This window comes from Mobula birostris, chromosome 12, assembly GCF_030028105.1.
Source record: "Mobula birostris isolate sMobBir1 chromosome 12, sMobBir1.hap1, whole genome shotgun sequence".
Classification (NCBI taxonomy): Eukaryota; Metazoa; Chordata; class Chondrichthyes; order Myliobatiformes; family Myliobatidae; genus Mobula; species Mobula birostris.
Window position 1 is genome coordinate 95,859,336 of NC_092381.1, and position 17,644 is coordinate 95,876,979.

At 42.4% G+C, this 17,644-nt stretch overlaps 1 protein-coding gene across 1 annotated transcript in view; it reads right to left on the reverse strand.

Moving 5' to 3' along the window:
• The window catches only part of LOC140206132 (uncharacterized), a 189,587-nt gene that overhangs the window by 86,186 nt on the left and 85,757 nt on the right, over nt 1–17,644 (reverse strand). The window contains exons 3-4 of the mRNA XM_072274341.1: nt 9,964–10,226; nt 8,604–8,942 (exon numbers count right to left, since the gene is read on the reverse strand). Of these exons, the coding sequence (XP_072130442.1) occupies nt 8,604–8,942; nt 9,964–10,226 (602 nt within the window). The remainder of the gene's footprint in view (nt 1–8,603; nt 8,943–9,963; nt 10,227–17,644) is intronic.

The following is a 17,644-nucleotide window of genomic DNA, read 5'->3' on the forward strand; positions in this document are numbered from 1 at the left end:
AACATATGAGCAGCAGCAACTGGAGGTGAGAGTTTGCCTGGCACTCCCTCTAAACCCAAGTCATGTAAACAAAAATCTGGAGCTAGCATTTTTCCCCAATTTTTTTCTTCTTCTGTAAGCGTATCCCATACTGGAATTCAAATCCTCCTGTACATAGGCTTTACTCATTGAAGAATGTGCTTTGTGCAGCAAAATGATTGAGTTGGACAAGTGGGACAGGAGGAAAGTTAACCAAAGGGAATAACCTTACCATCTTCTCCATTCCACAGGAACACAAACTCAAAGCATAAGCACAATGATTGTGTACAACAAAATATAGTCAACATCACCTAGATCAGTCCACACTAGACTGATGTCTCAACCTCCCCCATTGTGTGGGATGACTAAACAGCAAGCAAGAAATTCTTATGCCAAAATTTATAACTCTTTTGGTGAGAGGAGTGAGAATAAGCTCATTTCAACTGTTAATACTTACTTCATCTGGCACATCTCTTACTCACCAAATGTGCAAGGTGACTCCCATTCTAAACTGATTATCAGCAAGTTAACAACCCTAGCCGTGAGAAAGATGTGCTCTCAGTCCTTTCGTGCCTTGATCACTCTATGCAGAAACAAACCTGGACAGGATTGTTGAGAGTAGCAATACTTTATTCAGGTACGCTACACCTTCTGAAACTCTCTTTGACCGTAAGCTTGAAATGTGCTCCGATATGATAATAGCTGCAGCATTCAAAGGGATAGTGGATGAAGAAATAGAGATATCAGAAATCCCTACAAAAAGACCGTTGCTCCAAGTTCTTCTCTCCCTCCTGCACTTCACAAACTTCCAAAACACAAACTTGCTTTCATAACCATAATCATTAGGGGTGGCAGAGTAGTGTAGTGGTTGGTACAACACTTTACAGTATCTGCAACCCAGGTTTAATTCCAAATGGAGTTTGCAGGTTCTCCCTGTAACAACGTGGGTTTCCTCCGGGTGCTCCGGTTTCCTCCCACAGTCCAAAGATGTTTGGGTTAGTAGATTAATTGGTCATTGTGAAGTGTCCTGTGATAAAAGGGATAGAGAGGGGGGAAAAGGGGAGGAGGGGTGGCATTACTAGTCAGGGATACTATTACAGCTACAAGAAGGGTGGGTAATGTAGCAGGATCTTCTTTTGAGTCAGTATGGGTAGAAGTCAGGAACAGGAAGGGAGCAGTTACTCTATTGGGGGTATTCTATAGGCCCCCTGGTAGCAACAGAGATACCGAGGAACAGTTTGGGAGGCAGATTTTGGAAAGGTGCAAAAATAACAGAGTTATATCATGGGTGACTTTAACTTCCCTAATATTGATTGGCACCTGATTAGTTCCAAGGGTTTAGACGAGGCAGAGTTTGTAAAGTGTGTCCAGGACAGATTCCTGTCACTGTATGTTGACAGGCTGACTGGGGGAATGCCGCACTAGATCAAGTATTAGGTAACAAACCGGGTCAGGTCACAGATCTCTGTGGGTGAGCATCTGGGGGACAGTGACCACCGCTCCCTGGCCTTTGACATTATAATGGAAAAGGACAGAATCACAGAGGGCAGGAAAATTTTTAATTGGCAAGGGCAAATGATGAGGCTATAAGGCTAGAACTTGCGGGTGTGAATTGGGAGGATGTTTTTGCAGGGAAATGTACTTTGGACACGTGGTTGATGTTTAGGGATCTCTTGCAGGATGTTAGGGATAAATTTGTCCCGGTGAGGAAGATAAAGAACGGTAGGGCGAAGGAACCATGGATGACAAGTGAGGTGGAGAATCTAATCAGGTGGAAGAAGGCAGCATATATGAGGTTTAGGAAGCAAGGATCAGATGGGTCTATTGAGGAATATAGGGTAGCAAGAAAGGAGCTTAAGAAGGGGCTGAGGAGAGCAAGAAGGGGGCATGAGAAGGCTTTGGCGAGTAGGGTAAAGGAAAACCCCAAGGTATTCTTCAATTATGTGAAGAACAAAAGGATGACAGGAGTGAAGGTAGGACTGATTAGAGATAAAAGTGGGAAGATGTGCCTGGAGGCTGTGGAAGTGAGCGAGGTCCTCAATGAATACTTCTCTTCGGTATTCACCAATGAGAGGGAACTTGATGACAGTGAGAACAATAGGAATGAGGTTGATGTTCTGGAGTATGTTGGTATTAAGGGAGATGAGGTGTTGGAGTTGTTAAAATACATTAGGACAGACAAGTCCCCGGGGCCTGATGGAATATTCCCCAGGCTGCTCCATGAGGCGAGGGAAGAGATTGCTGAGCCTTTGGCGAGAATCTTTATGTCCTCGTTGTCCACGGGAATGGTACCGGAGGATTGGAGGAAGGTGAATGTTGTCCCCTTGTTCAAAAAAGGTAGTAGGGATAGTCCGGGTAACTATAGACCAGTGAGCCTTACGTCTGTGGTGGGAAAGCTGTTGGAAAAGATTCTTAGAGATAGGATCTATGGGCATTTAGAGAATCGTGGTCTGATCAGGGACACACATAAAAGTTGCTGGTGAACACAGCAAGCTAGGCAGCATCTCTAGGAAGAGGTACAGTGGACATTTTGGGCCGAGATCCATCGTCAGGACTAACTGAAAGAAGAGCTCATAAGCGAATGAATGTGGGAGGGGGAAGGGGAGATCCGAAATGATAGAAGACAGGAAGAGGAGGGATGGAGCCAAGAGCTGGACAGTTGATTGGCAAAAGGGTTATGAGAGGATCATGGGACAGGAGGCCTAGGGAGAAAGAAAAGGGGGAGGTGTGAAGCCCAGAGGATAGGCAAGGAGTATAGTGAGAGGGACAGAGGGAGAAAAAGGAGAGACAGAAAAAGAATATATATATAAATATATAAATAAATAAATAAATAAATATAACGGATGGGGTACGAGGGGGAGGTGGGGCATTAGCAGAAGTTAGAGAAGTCAATGTTCATGCCATCAGGTTGGAGGCTACCCAGACGGAATATAAGGTGTTGTTCCTCCAACCTGAGTATGGCTTCATCTTGACAGTAGAGGAGGCCGTGGATAGACACATCAGAATGGGAATGGAACGTGGAATTAAAATGTGCGGCCACAGTCAGGTTGGAGGAACAACACCTTATATTCCGTCTGGGTAGCCTCCAACCTGATGGCATGAACATTGACTTCTCTAACTTCTGCTAATGCCCCACCTCCCCCTCGTACCCCATCCGTTATTTATTTACACACATTCTTTTTCTCTCTCTCCTTTTTCTCCCTCTGTCCCTCTCACTAGACCCCTTGCCCATCCTCTGGGCTTCCCCTTCCCCCTTCTCTTTCTCCCTAGGCCTCCTGTCCCACGATCCTCTCATATCCTTTTTGCCAATCAACCGTCCAGCTCTTGGCTCCATCCCTCCACCTCCTGTCTTCTATCATTTCAGATCTCCCCCTCCCCCTCCCACTTTCAAATCTCTTACTAGCTCTTCTTTCAGTTAGTCCTGACGAAGGGTCTCGGCCCGAAACGTTGACTGTACCTCTTCGTAGAGATGCTGCCTGGTCTGTTGCGTTCACCAGCAACTTTTATGTGTGTTGCTTGGAATTCCAGCATCTGCAGATTTTCTCATGTTTGCGCTGATCAGGGACAGTCAGCATGGCTTTGTGAAGGGCAGATCATGTCTAACAAGCCTGATAGAGTTCTTTGAGGTGACCAGGCATATAGATGAGGGTAGTGCAGTGGATGTGATCTATATGGATTTTAGTAAGGCATTTGACAAGGTTCCACACGGTAGGCTTATTCAGAAAGTCAGAAGGCATGGGATCCAGGGAAGTTTGACCAGGTGGATTCAGAATTGGCTTGCCTGCAGAAGGCAGAGGGTCGTGGTGAAGGGAGTACATTCGGATTGGAGGGTTGTAACCAGTGGTGTCCCACAACGATCGGTTCTGGGATCTCTACTTTTCGTGATTTTTATTAATGACCTGGATGTGCCGGTAGAAGGGTGGGTTGGCAAGTTTGCCGATGACACAAAGGTTGGTGGTGTTGTGGATAGTGTAGAGGATTGTCAAAGATTGCAGAGAGACATTAGACCATAAGATACAGGAGTAGAATTAGGCCATTTGGCCCTTTGAGTCTGCTGTGCCATTTCATCAATGCTGATCCAATTTTCCTCTCAGCCCCAATCTCCTGCCTTCTTCCCGTATCCCTTCATGCCCTGACCAATCAAGAATCTATCAACCTCTGCCTTAAATATACATAAAGACTAGGCCCCCACAACTGCCTGTGGCAAAGAATTCCACAGATTCACTACTCTCTGGCTAAAGAAACTCCTCCTCATCTCCATTCCAAAAGGATGTCTCTTTATTCTGAGTCTGTGTCCTCTGGTCTTAAACTCTTCCACCATAGGAAACATCCTCTCTACATCCACTCAATCAAGGCCTTTCACCATTCGATACGTTTCAATGAGGTCACCCCTCATTCATCTAAATTCTACTGAATACAAGCCCAGAGCCATCAAACACTCTTCATATGACAAGTCGTTCTTTCCTGGAATCATTTTCAGAATCAGTTTTATTATCACTGTCACGTATCGTGAAATTTGTTAACTTCGCAGCAGCAGTTCAAAGTAATACATAATACAGGAGGAGGAGAAAAAATAAAATAATAATAATTACCTAAATAAGTAAATCAATTGCAGCATACGTATATTGAATAGATTAAAAATTGTGAAAAAACAGAAATAATATAAAAAAACTGAGGTAGTGTTCACAGGTTCAATGTTCATTCAGGAATCAGATGGCAGAGGGGAAGAAGCTGTCCCTGAATCGCTGAGCATGTGCCCTCAGGCTTCTGTACCTCCTACCTGATGGTAACATGCCCTGGGTGCTGGAGGTCCTTAATAATGGACGCTGCCTTTCTGACACACCGCTCCTTGAAGATGTCCTGGGTACGTTGTCGGCTAGTACCCATGATGGAGCTGACTAAATTTACAACCCTCCTCAGCTCCTTTCGCTCCTGTGCTGTTGCCCTCCATACCAGACAGTGATCAAGCCTGTCAGAATGCTTTCCACAGTACATCTATAGAATTTTTTGCGTGTATGAGTCATGAAGCTTCTTTGAACCCTCTCAGTTTCAGCACAACCTTTCTAAGATAAGGAGCCCAAAACTGCTCACAATACTCCAAGTGAGGCCTTGACAGTGCTTTATGAAGTCTTTACATTACATCTTTTCTTTTATACTCTAGTCCTCTTGAAATGAATGTTAACATTGAATTTGCCTTCCTCACCACAGACTCAAACTGCAAATTAACCTTTAGGGAATCCTGCACAAGGACTCCCCAAGTCTCTTTGCACCTCAGGTTTTTTTTTGTATTTTGTCTCCATTTAAAAGTAGTCAACCCTTTCATTTCTTCTACCAAAGTGCATGACCATACACTTCCCAACACTGTATTCCAACTGCCATTTCTTTGCCCATTCTCCTAATCTAAGTCGTTCTGTAGCCTCTCTACTTTCTCAAAACTACCTGCCGCTCCAACTATCTTCTTATCATCTGCAAACTTTGCAACAAAGCCATCAATTCCATCATCCAAATCATTGACATATAATGTAAAAAAGAAACGGTCCCAACACAGACCCCTGTGGAATACCACTAGTCACTGGCAGACAACCGGAAAAGGCTCCCTTCATTCCCACTCTTTGCCTCCTGTCAATCAGCCACTGCTTTATCCATGCTGGAATCTTTCCTGTAATACCATGGGCTTGTAGTTTGTTAAGCAGCTTCACGTGTGGCACCTTGTCAAAGACCCCCAGAATTCCAAGTACACCACATCAACTGATTCTCCTTTATCTGTCCTGCTTGATGACAAGCAGGAGCAGTACATAAGTGTTTAATGGCTCTGGGCTTGTACCTGCTGAAGTTTAGAAGAATGGGGGTGGAGAGGGATCTCACTGAAATTGAATATTGATAGACCTTGATAAGAGTGGACTTGGGCGAAGATTAGATTAGATTATGAGGACATGCAGTCCTCTTTTATTGTCATTTAGTAATGCATGCATTAAGTGACACAACTTGTTCCTCCAGAATGATATCACAGCAACACAAGACAAACCAAGACTAAAAAAAACTGACAAAAACCACATAATTATAACATAGACATTGATAGGATGCAGAAGTGGGCTGAGAAGTGGCAGATGGAGTTCAACCCTGAGAAGTGCGAGGTGGTAGACTTTGGAAGGACTCCAAGGCAGCGTACAAAGTAAATGGCAGGATACTTGGAAGTGTGGAGGAGCAGAGGGATCTGGAGGTACATGTCCACAGATCCCTGAAAGTTGCCTCACAGGTAGATAGGGTAGTTAAGAAAGCTTATGGGGTGTTAGCTTTCATAAGTCGAGGGATAGAGTTTAAGAGTCACGATGTAATGATGCAGCTCTATAAAACTCTGGTTAGGCCACACTTGGAGTACTGTGTCCAGTTCTGGTTGCCTCACTATAGGAAGGATGTGGAAGCATTGGAAAGGGTACAGAGGAGATTTTCCAAGATGCTGCCTGGTTTAGAGAGTATGCATTATGATCAGAGATTAAGGGAGCTAGGGCTTTACTCTCTGGAGAGGAGGATGAGGATGAGAGGAGACATGATAGAGGTGTACAAGATATTAAGAGGAATAGATAGAGTGGACAGCCAGCGCCTCTTTCCCAAGGCACCACTGCTCAATACAAGAGGACATGGCCTTAAGGTAAGGGGTGGGAAGTTCAAGGGGGATATTAGAGGAAGGTTTTTTACTCAGAGAGTGGTTGGTGCATGGAATGCACTGCCTGGGTCAGTGGTGGAGGCAGATACATTGGTGAAATTTAAGAGACTACTAAACAAGTATATGGAGGAATTTAAGGTGGTTATATGGAAGGCAGGGTTTAAGGGTCGGCACAACATTGTGGGCCAAAGGGCCTGTACTGTACTGTGCTGTTCTTTGTTCTATTAGGCTAGGAGATTGTCGGGCAGCGCGGCTTGAAGGGCCAGAAGGGACTATTCTGCACTGAATAAATAAATAAAACAACCAGAAGAGATATTCAGCTATTCAGATATTCAACTGTGCTTATCTCCTCACTGAAGCTCATTAGTTCCTGGTTTCCTGACTTTCAGCATCAGTACATCATGCTACTCAACAACAAAAGGTTGAAGGCTGATCAGATCCAGGGATTTCGTGCATTGAATGATTTGATAGGATAGTTATGGAGAAACAACTTTGTCTGAAGATGCTCAAGAGCAAGGGCACAGAGACTAAGAGGAAGGGAAGCATTTAGCAAAGGTGATAAACTTGGCAAGTTACATTAAGGTGTAGTGATCAGTACCGATGCAATCAATATAATAGAGAGGGTTGTGGAATAGTATCCAAGAAAGTTTGGAACGACTGTTCCACTTAGTCAGTGAAAAGATGGGCACAGCTTGATCCAATGGCTCCATCTTGGCTTGTAGGAAGTGAGCAGAGTCAAAAAAGACGCCATTCAGAACAAGAACATGTTCAATCAGGTGGATGAAAGTGTTGATGGAAGGAACTGATTGGATCCTTGCTGCAGAAAGTAGAGGGCTTTAAGACCTTGCTGATGGAGGATGCAGGTGTATATAGACTGGAAATCCATAATAAAGATGAGGCAGTGGGCTGGGAATTGGAAATTGTCAAACTGGTGGAGGACATGCAAGTTTTCCTGGATATGGATAGAAAGGGTCTAGGTGAGGAGAGACATTGTAAAATCAAGATCTGGGTAGATAAACTCAGTGAAGTACAGAAAGAAAGGAGGGGGCTTACGAGGACAGTCCCATGAGGATCTTGTGCAAGAGATGCAATATCTTAATCTGAAAAATTGACAATTCCTTCACTCCAACCCCCAGGAAATTGGGGAAAGCCAGAAAGTATTGTAACACCCAGGGAAAGGGTTCACTGCTGAAGTAATGGTTTCTCTGTAGCTGCAGTGTTTGGGTTACGACTGGAGGTAACGGGGGCTTTGGAATGTGCGCTGGCCAATGAGGAGAGGTGTTCTTCTTATGTGCCTGAGAGAAGGAATTTCGTGGCCCTTGGTTCAGAAGATGGAGAGAGATGATGCCAGAATGGGGAAGTTGTAGACTGCAGGACTGAGCGGACTTGGAATAGGGTCAGGAGTGGACGACACCTGGGAGGAAAATCAAAGGAGAACGAACAGACGGGAAAACAGTGAGTTCCAATGTGCGCATTGGACTGTTTCATTAAAATGGGCCCCTTCTTTTTGCTTTCTTTACTAACCCTATAGTCAAATTAACTATAAAGCTCAATCATTTAATTGCATATTGTGTACTGTTTGTTATTTTGTGGTACTGATTTGTAACAGGAAAACACATCATGCAGCATCCACCCAAACAAGATTTCTCAAGTTTGGCCAGGCCAGAGGCCGTCTCCCCCTAGGTTAAAGCAGCTGGCCGAACCCGAGGGTTAAAGTATCTTTCCACGTTAAAACTGTGTTGGGCTCTCCTTCCCAAAGCAATAGATGATGGTACATTTGCAGCTTTTGAGTTATATTTTTGTTTGACATAGGTACTGAGGGATATAGAATGGGTGAGTGGTTCTGAGGTCAGATCAGCCATGACTTAATTGTACAAAGGATCATATTCACAAGGCCAACTAGTCTACTATAATTTCAGACCTGGCAGGCAGTTGCATTCGTAGGTCAGGTCGTCATTGGTTGGTCGGCAGGTGCCTCCATTGACACACGGTGATGGTGAGCATGGCACATACACACTCTCACAGTTGACTCCAGTGAAACCTGGCTTGCATAAGCAGCGATAGGAGCCTGGCTCATTCTGGCAAACTCCCTCATTCAGGCACAGATTCCCAGCGTTACATTCGTCAATGTCAGTTTTGCACTGAAATCCTGTGTAGCCTGAAGGACAGGTACAGGTGTAGTTGTTTCTTGAACTACTGCACTTGCCACCATTCGCACAAGGTTGTGAAGCACAGAAGTCCACGTGTTGGCAGTTTTTACCTGTTTAAAAAAAGAGAAAATTCAGAGTTAAAATTATGGTTATTTTCCACCCCTTACCCTTTGACACAGTCAGTTGACCAAATGTCGAGAATGTGAGCTCATCTCAATTCATAAATTTCAGTGTCATATTATATTGACCAACATTTAATTGAATATCCAATTGCCCTTTCAAGTAAATATAGAAAAAAGCTGCAATTTTCTCTCCATTTCTCATTAGTCTTATGATCAACCTCACCTTTTTCATTAGCTGAGACCTATCATACTCTACATCACACACTTTATTAGCAAAATGAAAAAAAAGATCGAAAGCCAAGATGAATTCAGCATTAAACAGGGACAATTCCCCTCCATTGCTCATACTGTCCATTTCAGTATGTGCTGATAATCGTTTGGGGTGCAGTAAGGGTCCAAATATTTTACATTAAGACAAATTCTGTACTTAAACATGAATTGATAGTTTTATGCTTATTTTCTTTCTCGCGGATCAGGGTCAAGAAGCGTTACACATGCATACAGGCACGGGTGCACACTTGCTGCAATTGCCCTATCATCTCCAAACATTAGCAGCCCAATGAATTCATGGCTTTGGTCTTTAAGAGCAAATTTGAAAGGTCTAGATGAATGGACACGGAAAAGACGTTTCCAGTGGCGGGAGATTCTAGCCCCAGAAGAGACAGCCTCAGATTAAATGCATGTCCCTTTAGAACAGAGAAGAGGAGGAATTTTTTTAGCCAGAGAGTGGTGAATCTATGGAATTCATTTCCACAGAGTGCTATGGAGGCTGTCATTGGGTATATTTAATATGGAGGTTGATAGGTTCATGATTAATCAGGGTGTCAAAGGTTACAAGAAGGCAAGAGATTGGGACGGAGAAGGAAAATAAATCTGCTCTGATTGAATGGTAGAGCACACTTGATGGGCTGAATGGCCTAATTCTACAATGTCTTGTATATATTGTTCAAAGGGCAGTGAGGAATATAATCTTTGTGGTTCTTAGGTTGGAACACAAGACTATACCTACCGATCCATCCTCGTTGGCACTTGCATTCATATTTCTCAAGGGTGATGAGGCGGCAAGTTCCTCGATTTTGGCAAGGTTTGTTCAGACAGACATTGGTGACTATTGTATCACATCGATCACCAGTAAATCCCAAAGCACAACTGCATGACCCTTGTACTTTGCTTTCAGTGAAGGAAATTCTACACGTTCCTCCATTAAGGCAGGTTGAAATCTGACAGGGATCTGGGTGCTGGCAGTATTCACCCACAAATCCAGATCGACACCTAGACAGTTGAGAGATTCAGAGCTCAAATTAGTCACCAATTCCTTCTGAAAACTTTGTGAATTAATAACTCAATTTTTATCCTTAAATTGACACTCAAACACAAAAAGAAACACAAGAAAAAAACTAAATCAAATAGAAGCCAATGAATTATCTTTTCGGACCTTGTGTGTGCACAATATGTGCCGATGTCTTGGCATTTACCAGAGTGGAAAATGAGGTGGTGGGGGGAGATTAGGTCAGGCACAGAGGAAGATGAGAAAATAATTAAGTCAAAATGACATTTTATTCCAATATTATGTCTTCTTTGTATGTTTTGAAATCATATTTGAAAAAATTAAAAGCTTCAACTTCAATTAGGTGGCACACGAGCACAGTGGTTAGCATAATACTGTTAGACTAGCAGCGATCACCAATTGGGATTCAATTCCTGCCGCTGTCTGTAAGGAGTTTGTATGTTCTTCCCCATGGCCGTGTGGGTTTCCACAAGATACTCCAATTTCCTCCCACATTCCAAACTCATAGTTTCGTTAGTGAGTTGTTGGACATGCTATGTTGGTGCTAGCAGTGTGGGGACGCTTGCAGACAGCCCAGCGCAATCGTCACTGATTTGTTTTGACGCAAACAATTCACTCCAGTGTATGTTCAGACTTTTCAAAGCACACGTGACAAACAAAGTTAATCTTTAAAATGTAAACTCATCCACTCACATGGAAAACCCCACTGATAATCTCAAGTGCAATCTGCTGCCAGACCTTGCCCCTCGCCATTAACTGAAACTTGCAGACTTCTCCCCAAGTAAATCATCATTGTCTCGTCCCTCTTGTCCTGCTCAGACACCCTGTGGCTGGGATCAAAATATACCAGAGTATGGAAAGCAAAACTGCATTGTCCCCGGCCAAAGGAAAGATGAACCACATTCCACTGACACTATTGCATGTCGTCTTACTTCTCAAATGCACTGCTTTCCATTGGTCTGTTTAGCTTTTTAAAGTTATATTGATGTGTTCAGCAGATTTACTAATGTAGTGGTACAAAGTGCCCCATTTTGTATTTAACGATTTTTGGCTTTTACAATTCCATGGTAAATGTGGTACAGTGTTTAAAGTGGCAATAATATCATGTAAACCTAATGCTATGTAGATGAGTAAGCACTTGTGAAATAAGTGGGTGCCTGCCTCTTTCACGTGGTTTGGTTTGGGCACTCATGTCCAAAAAGCTCGAGCATTACTCATAACCCCATCAAGCACCAATCATTAAAACCACCCTTTGTTCCAATTACACCCTGATTTCAACAGGAGGGAGGTGGAGAGTTAATGGTAGAACAGAGAATTGGAAGGGAAAAATAGTGTCAGCACAATTTAATTACATCTTGTTGGCATCAAGTCAAGGTTCAGATTTATTTATGCTGCCCAACCCAATAAAACAAGACATCAACACATCACTAAAAAGTAAATGGGGTAGATCTTGATTGACTGCAAACTTTAACAAGGCAGCATCTATACGCATGATGAGGAGGAACCATTCAAATGGAAACTACACATAGTGGCCACTTTATGAGGTGCCTCCTATGCACCCAATAAATTAACCACTGAGTGTATGTATGGGCGTGGTCTTCTGCTGCTTTAGCCCATCCACCTCACGATTTGAGACGTTGTGCTCTTCTGCACACCACTGTTGTAACATGTGGTTATTTGAGTTACTGTCACCTTCCTGTCACTTGGACCAGTCTAGCTATTCTCCTCTGACCTCTCTCATTTTTGTCCACAGAACTGCCTCTCAATGAATGTTCTAGACACTGTTGTCCATGAAAATCCGAGGAGATCAGCAGTTTCTGAGATACTCAAACCACCCATTCTGGCACCAATTATCATTCCACATTCAAAGTCACTTGGATCACATTTCTTCCCCATTCTGATGTTTGGTCAGAACAACATCAGGACCTCTTGACCATGTCTGCATGCTTTTAGTCACTGAGTTGCTGCCACATGATTGGCTGATTAGATATTTGCATTAACAAACAGGTGTACCTAATAAAGTGGCCACTGAGTATTAATTTTAAGGAAACAGATGACTGCAAGAAAGTAGATGTGGGATCTGCATATACAGCTTGTGGCAAACCACAGTAGAGATGGCCTTTGGAGAAAGATCACATGCAGACACGACAGGTCTTCATGCCGAAGGCACGTTTATGTCCTACCACCACGATGTAATTCACTAGGCTCAATGTTAAATGGCAGAGGAAAACATTACTCAACCTTCCAGCACAGGTTTGCATCAATCTGATAGTGTGTCACTGAAACTAATGCAAATGTGAGAAGACTTGAAGAAACTGCACAACAGTGGAAAGATGGTGACATGCAATGGATTTTTCTCCATTAGGCAGTTGCCAGCAACATACTCAGGCAACACATATCACTGAACCCATTGCAGGCCAAAACGCAAGGACAGAGAACTATGAAAAATATGATTAGCAAAAGGTCTTAATTATCAGAAAGGGGAATTCCAAATATAGCATTTCCCAGACAGGATGCAACTCTTTAAACGCACATTTAATACTAAGTGTTAAAAAAACCCACATTAAAAGCTTTTTTTTAACATCAGAATTATATACTGATATGAAGCTGTGATACTTGATAGAGATCCATTTGCAGTACTTCAATTCCAGCACACACAAATTCTCACAACTCTTGCTCCTTCCTCCCAAGCCTGCCAGTTACCTGTTGTCACATTCCTGTACGTGAAACCACACACATGATGAAAAAATCTCTTATCTTCGGAAACTCATCTCACCTTTCACAGCATCATTCTCTCAGCCTTGAACAATTCACTCAGAAAAGATAGAGCCCCAACAGCTAACAGGTGTCAAAGACACAGCCTTTTTGAACCAACATCAAGATAGTTTAGCTCCCATGACTAGTTAAGTTACAAATGGACTGGTCAAGTCAACTGCCCTTTGAATGTCATGTTTTGATTAGAAATCCTTCCCTAACAGTGCACCTCAGTAGTTCTTGGCCCACATACAATTAAATCTCATTTGATGTTGTAAGCTTGCGGTCAAGCCTCAGAATTCACCTTTGAGAAAAGATATGAGAGAACTATTTACATTCACAAAATTGGGAACATTTCACATTGTTCAGCATGGTAAATAAAAGTATATATTATTAATTCAAATTGGCAACCTTTCTGTAAAACTAATGAAATTACAGGCATAGTGTCATACTTTGACTTGAAACAGGCCCCTCTGCCCACTACTTCCATGCTGAACAGTGGGTACTCATCGGTATTAATCCCATATTCCAGTATTTGACCCATCGCCTTCTATACTTATGTAGGTACTCGAAATACAATGGATTCCAGTTAATTGGGCCATCAGCTAATCAGGACAGCCACTTATCTGGGATAACTCTTAAACAACCAAAACTAATCAAGAAAATTGCTGGGACTCCCTCCACTTATTTGGAACACTCCGCGCTTAATTGGAACTGGAGACTTTGTCCAAACAGTTCTAACCAGCGTTAGTTGTGTGCATTTGTGTGGCCATTAGATACTACATCATGCTCTCAGTGAACAGTTTCAAAAGTGTCAGCTGCATGTGTTTCTGTTTTTTGTCACTGATAGTTGGCGAGGATTAAACACCAAGACAATTCAGAACTGTTTTGCTCACTCCAGTTTCAAGCATTCAGGCTAGAGGGTGCCAGAAACGACCAGGAGTGAAAATGAAACTATTTCACTACTTGACCAAGTTAGGAAATATGAAGGTATCAACAATTATCCTGAATTTTGCAATGAAAATGAAGATTTGGAGGATGTAATCATCGATAGCATTGTATGAGGGCAGTCCATTATTTGCACTAGGTGTCTGCACTGACCTTGTTCATTGTGTACACTGGATGAATTCCTCCACTGATATCTATGAGGAACTAATACAGTTTTATAGTACTGTAGTACTATTGGCAGTGTTTTTATTTATTCTGTATTTCACTTAAATACAAAATTTGGTTTTCAGTTTGTCTTTGCTATACCAGTTTAACTATTTCCATGAAACCGGCTAATTTGGACAGCCACTTAATTGGGCCAAAATGTACTGGTCCCAATGTGTCCCAATTAACCGGAATCCGCTCTACTTTAGACACCTAAATAATGTCACTGACTGTTTTCATTACTCTCTCAGGCAATGTATCCCACTTTGAGTGAAAAAGGTGCACCTCAGATCCCTGCTAAATCATTTGTCCTTCACCCTACCTTGCTTCATCAGTCTCTTCTCAAAACTGAAACACTTCATCTCAATTAACATCTTCGTGAATCTTCCCTGCACCACATCTACAACTGCTTGTAATACCCCGGCTGATGTTTGACTATTGGTTTAAAAAGTTGGAGGACAGCGTTCCTGCTACTGTCCTCATTGTGTTGACTAATGAAGGTCAGGTGCCATAAGCCTTCTGAGCCATGTGATACAATTGTACAGCCTTCTACTAACATCTGTGGACTTGCTGGCCAATGTCCCTCTGTCCCTCAACACTCCCTGAGACACTACCATGCCATAGCCTCAATAGTACTCTTAACATGCATCAGCTCACATGTACATGTGCTGAACTCCATCTGCCATTTCTCAGCTCATTTCACTGCACACCATGTAGCCCAAGATAACACTCCACAGTATAACAATATCATTGACCTTTGTGTTGTCCACAAAGTTACTGATCGTGCTTTCAACATCCACATATACTGCAACAGCACCAATCCTACGTAACATTACTAGCCACAGGCATCCAATCACAAAACCCACCGTCTATCTTCTGTTCACAATTGTCAAACCAACTTATTTATTTACCAACCTGCCCTGGATTCCATGTGTCTTAACCTTGTAAACGAGCCTCCCATGTAAGATCTTACCTTATACCTTACCGAAGTTCATACAAACCATGTTTAGTGAACAGCCCTCAACAATACACTTATCGCTTCAAAAAAACAATCAGGTTGGTCAGACTGAATCTGCCCTTGACCAAGTCTTGATGCAGACCTCTGATCAGACCCAGTCTTTCAAAGTAATTGTTAACTCTGTCCTTCAGAATGTATTTCCATAGGTTCACAGATCGGTAATTACCAAGCTGTCCTTCTTGAAAAAGGGACTACATCTGAGCAGGAGACACAAGACATATAGGAGCAGAATCAGGTTATTTGACCCGCTGAGTCTGTTCTGCCTCTGAGCTTGATGTCCTTCAGTGAAATGGCCAGCGAGGATCTAAAAGTCTCAGCCAGAATTCCAGCAGTCTCTTTCCTTGTCTTCCATAGAAGCTGGGATAAATGTCATCTGGTTGTCGGGATCCATCCACCTTTAAGTCTGCTGGACAGTTGCACTGCAATCTCATCTTCCCTGAGATAAATTCTGTCATCAAATCCACTTCCTTTGACAATGGTAGGGGTCCATGATTGGGAACCCCTGTCTTTTGTGAATACCAATGAAAGTATTCTTTTATGACCTCACCTGTACCTTCTGGCTCCACACACAGGCTGTCCCTGTTGTTGCTAATGAAGAGACAGTGTTAAGTGCTGGCCACAGTTTATATTCCAGACCAATCTGGAGGTGGCACAATTAGAATTCACAGGAGAACATTCATCAGTACTATTTGGTGAGCTTTGAGAGAATAAACACGTATAGTATTCCAACTTGCTTGAACAGGTGCAAGTTCATCCAGTCACTCAAACATGCAAGATCTAAAACAGGGTGAGTCAGCAACTTGGAGAATCTTGAACTTGTTATTGATTTCAAATCAGATAAAAGACAAGTTTTTTTGCTTATGAACTCTTCTCCAGATTTCACTGTTGAATGTGGAGTGAGCCTGGGCTATTTTAAACCTGTGGCTAACAGGGAGGGAGGCAGAATCATCTCACAATTGAATACAACTGAAACACACTTAGAGAGAGCATTGAGGCATCAAGGGTAGAGGATGCAAAAATGTTGTGTGAATCAAATGGGGCTTCCTTTCCAGTTCAGATGAGAACAAGAATCACAATGAAAATCAAAACCCTTGGATTAAGAGCGCCACAAGAGAAAGGGAGAAGTGAATAAAGATGAATTGAAGGAAGTCCACACAAAAGGGTTACTGTACTCTGGAACAAAGGCACTTTACCTTCATTCACAGCATGGAGTGCATCAGATCCACTCAAACAGCTGGGCTTTAATGTCAGGCTTCATTACCCTTCCAAATACCATACGTTTTTTTTTCCTGACGCATCATGTTTGAGATTAAGAGTTTAATCAGCATGATACTGGATTCTGGCCAAATGAGTCAGGCCATGAGCAAAACACTTCATGGTGCAAACAGTGGCTTCAAACTTGTAGTGACCAGCGTCAGATTTGAGCTGATATCTCAAGGTGTCCCAAGCTGCTCAATCATTTTCTCCTCTGCCACTCGTACCTCTTGCTTTAGTAACTGTGCTCATAACCACCAGGATTCGCTATATGATTAAGAGTTCCACACAATCATGTTGCACACTACTCAATGGAAAACCACAAGTGCAGTGACAAATACTGAGCAATGTGATGGGGGAAAGAAAAGTTCAATCAATACTGACAATACTGAAATAACATCCAAGTAAATTAATGAAATGACAATGCAACAGCATGGCTCGAAGGAGGAATGTGAAAATATATTTCATTTCAAGCAGAATTTGTTGATGAGAAGCCCTCTTCTGCTGGAGTACAGAATCAGAATCAGGTTTAATATTATCGGTATATGTCATGAAATTTGTTGTTTTCTGGCAACAGTACACTGCAATGCATAAGAATGAAAAAACTAAAGGTTACAATAAGAAATATATAAAAAAATAAATTAAGTAGTGCAACAGAGAGCAAAAAAGAGATAGTACGTGGGTTCATTGTTCATTTAGAAATCTGATGGCGGAGGGCAAGAAACTGTTCTTGAAACATTGAATATGTGTCTTCAGGCTCCTATACCTCCTCCTTGATGGTAGAAATAAGAGAGCATGTCCTGGGTGATGGGGGTCCTTAATGATGAATGCTGCCTTTTGGGACTAGGTTGTTAGGGTCTTATGAGAATACGGAGGAACATACTCAAGAATGCTTGATTAGTCCACTGCTCTACACACACAACTGTGCAGTGAGGCACAACTCAAACATGATCTATAAATTCACTGATGACACCACTGTTCAAAAAAAGTTCAAAGATTGAAGTAACTCTACAACTCGTTCAATATTTATTATTTATTTATTACTATTATTTTTTACTTTTTGTATTTGCACAGTTTGTTACCTTTTGCACACTGGTTGTTTGTCTCATTTTTTCCATTGTGTTTCTTTCTATTGCAAATGCCCGCCAAAAATGAACTTCGGGGTCATATATGCTTACATATATGTACTTGATAATAAATTTACTTTAAGCTTTTTGAGGCATT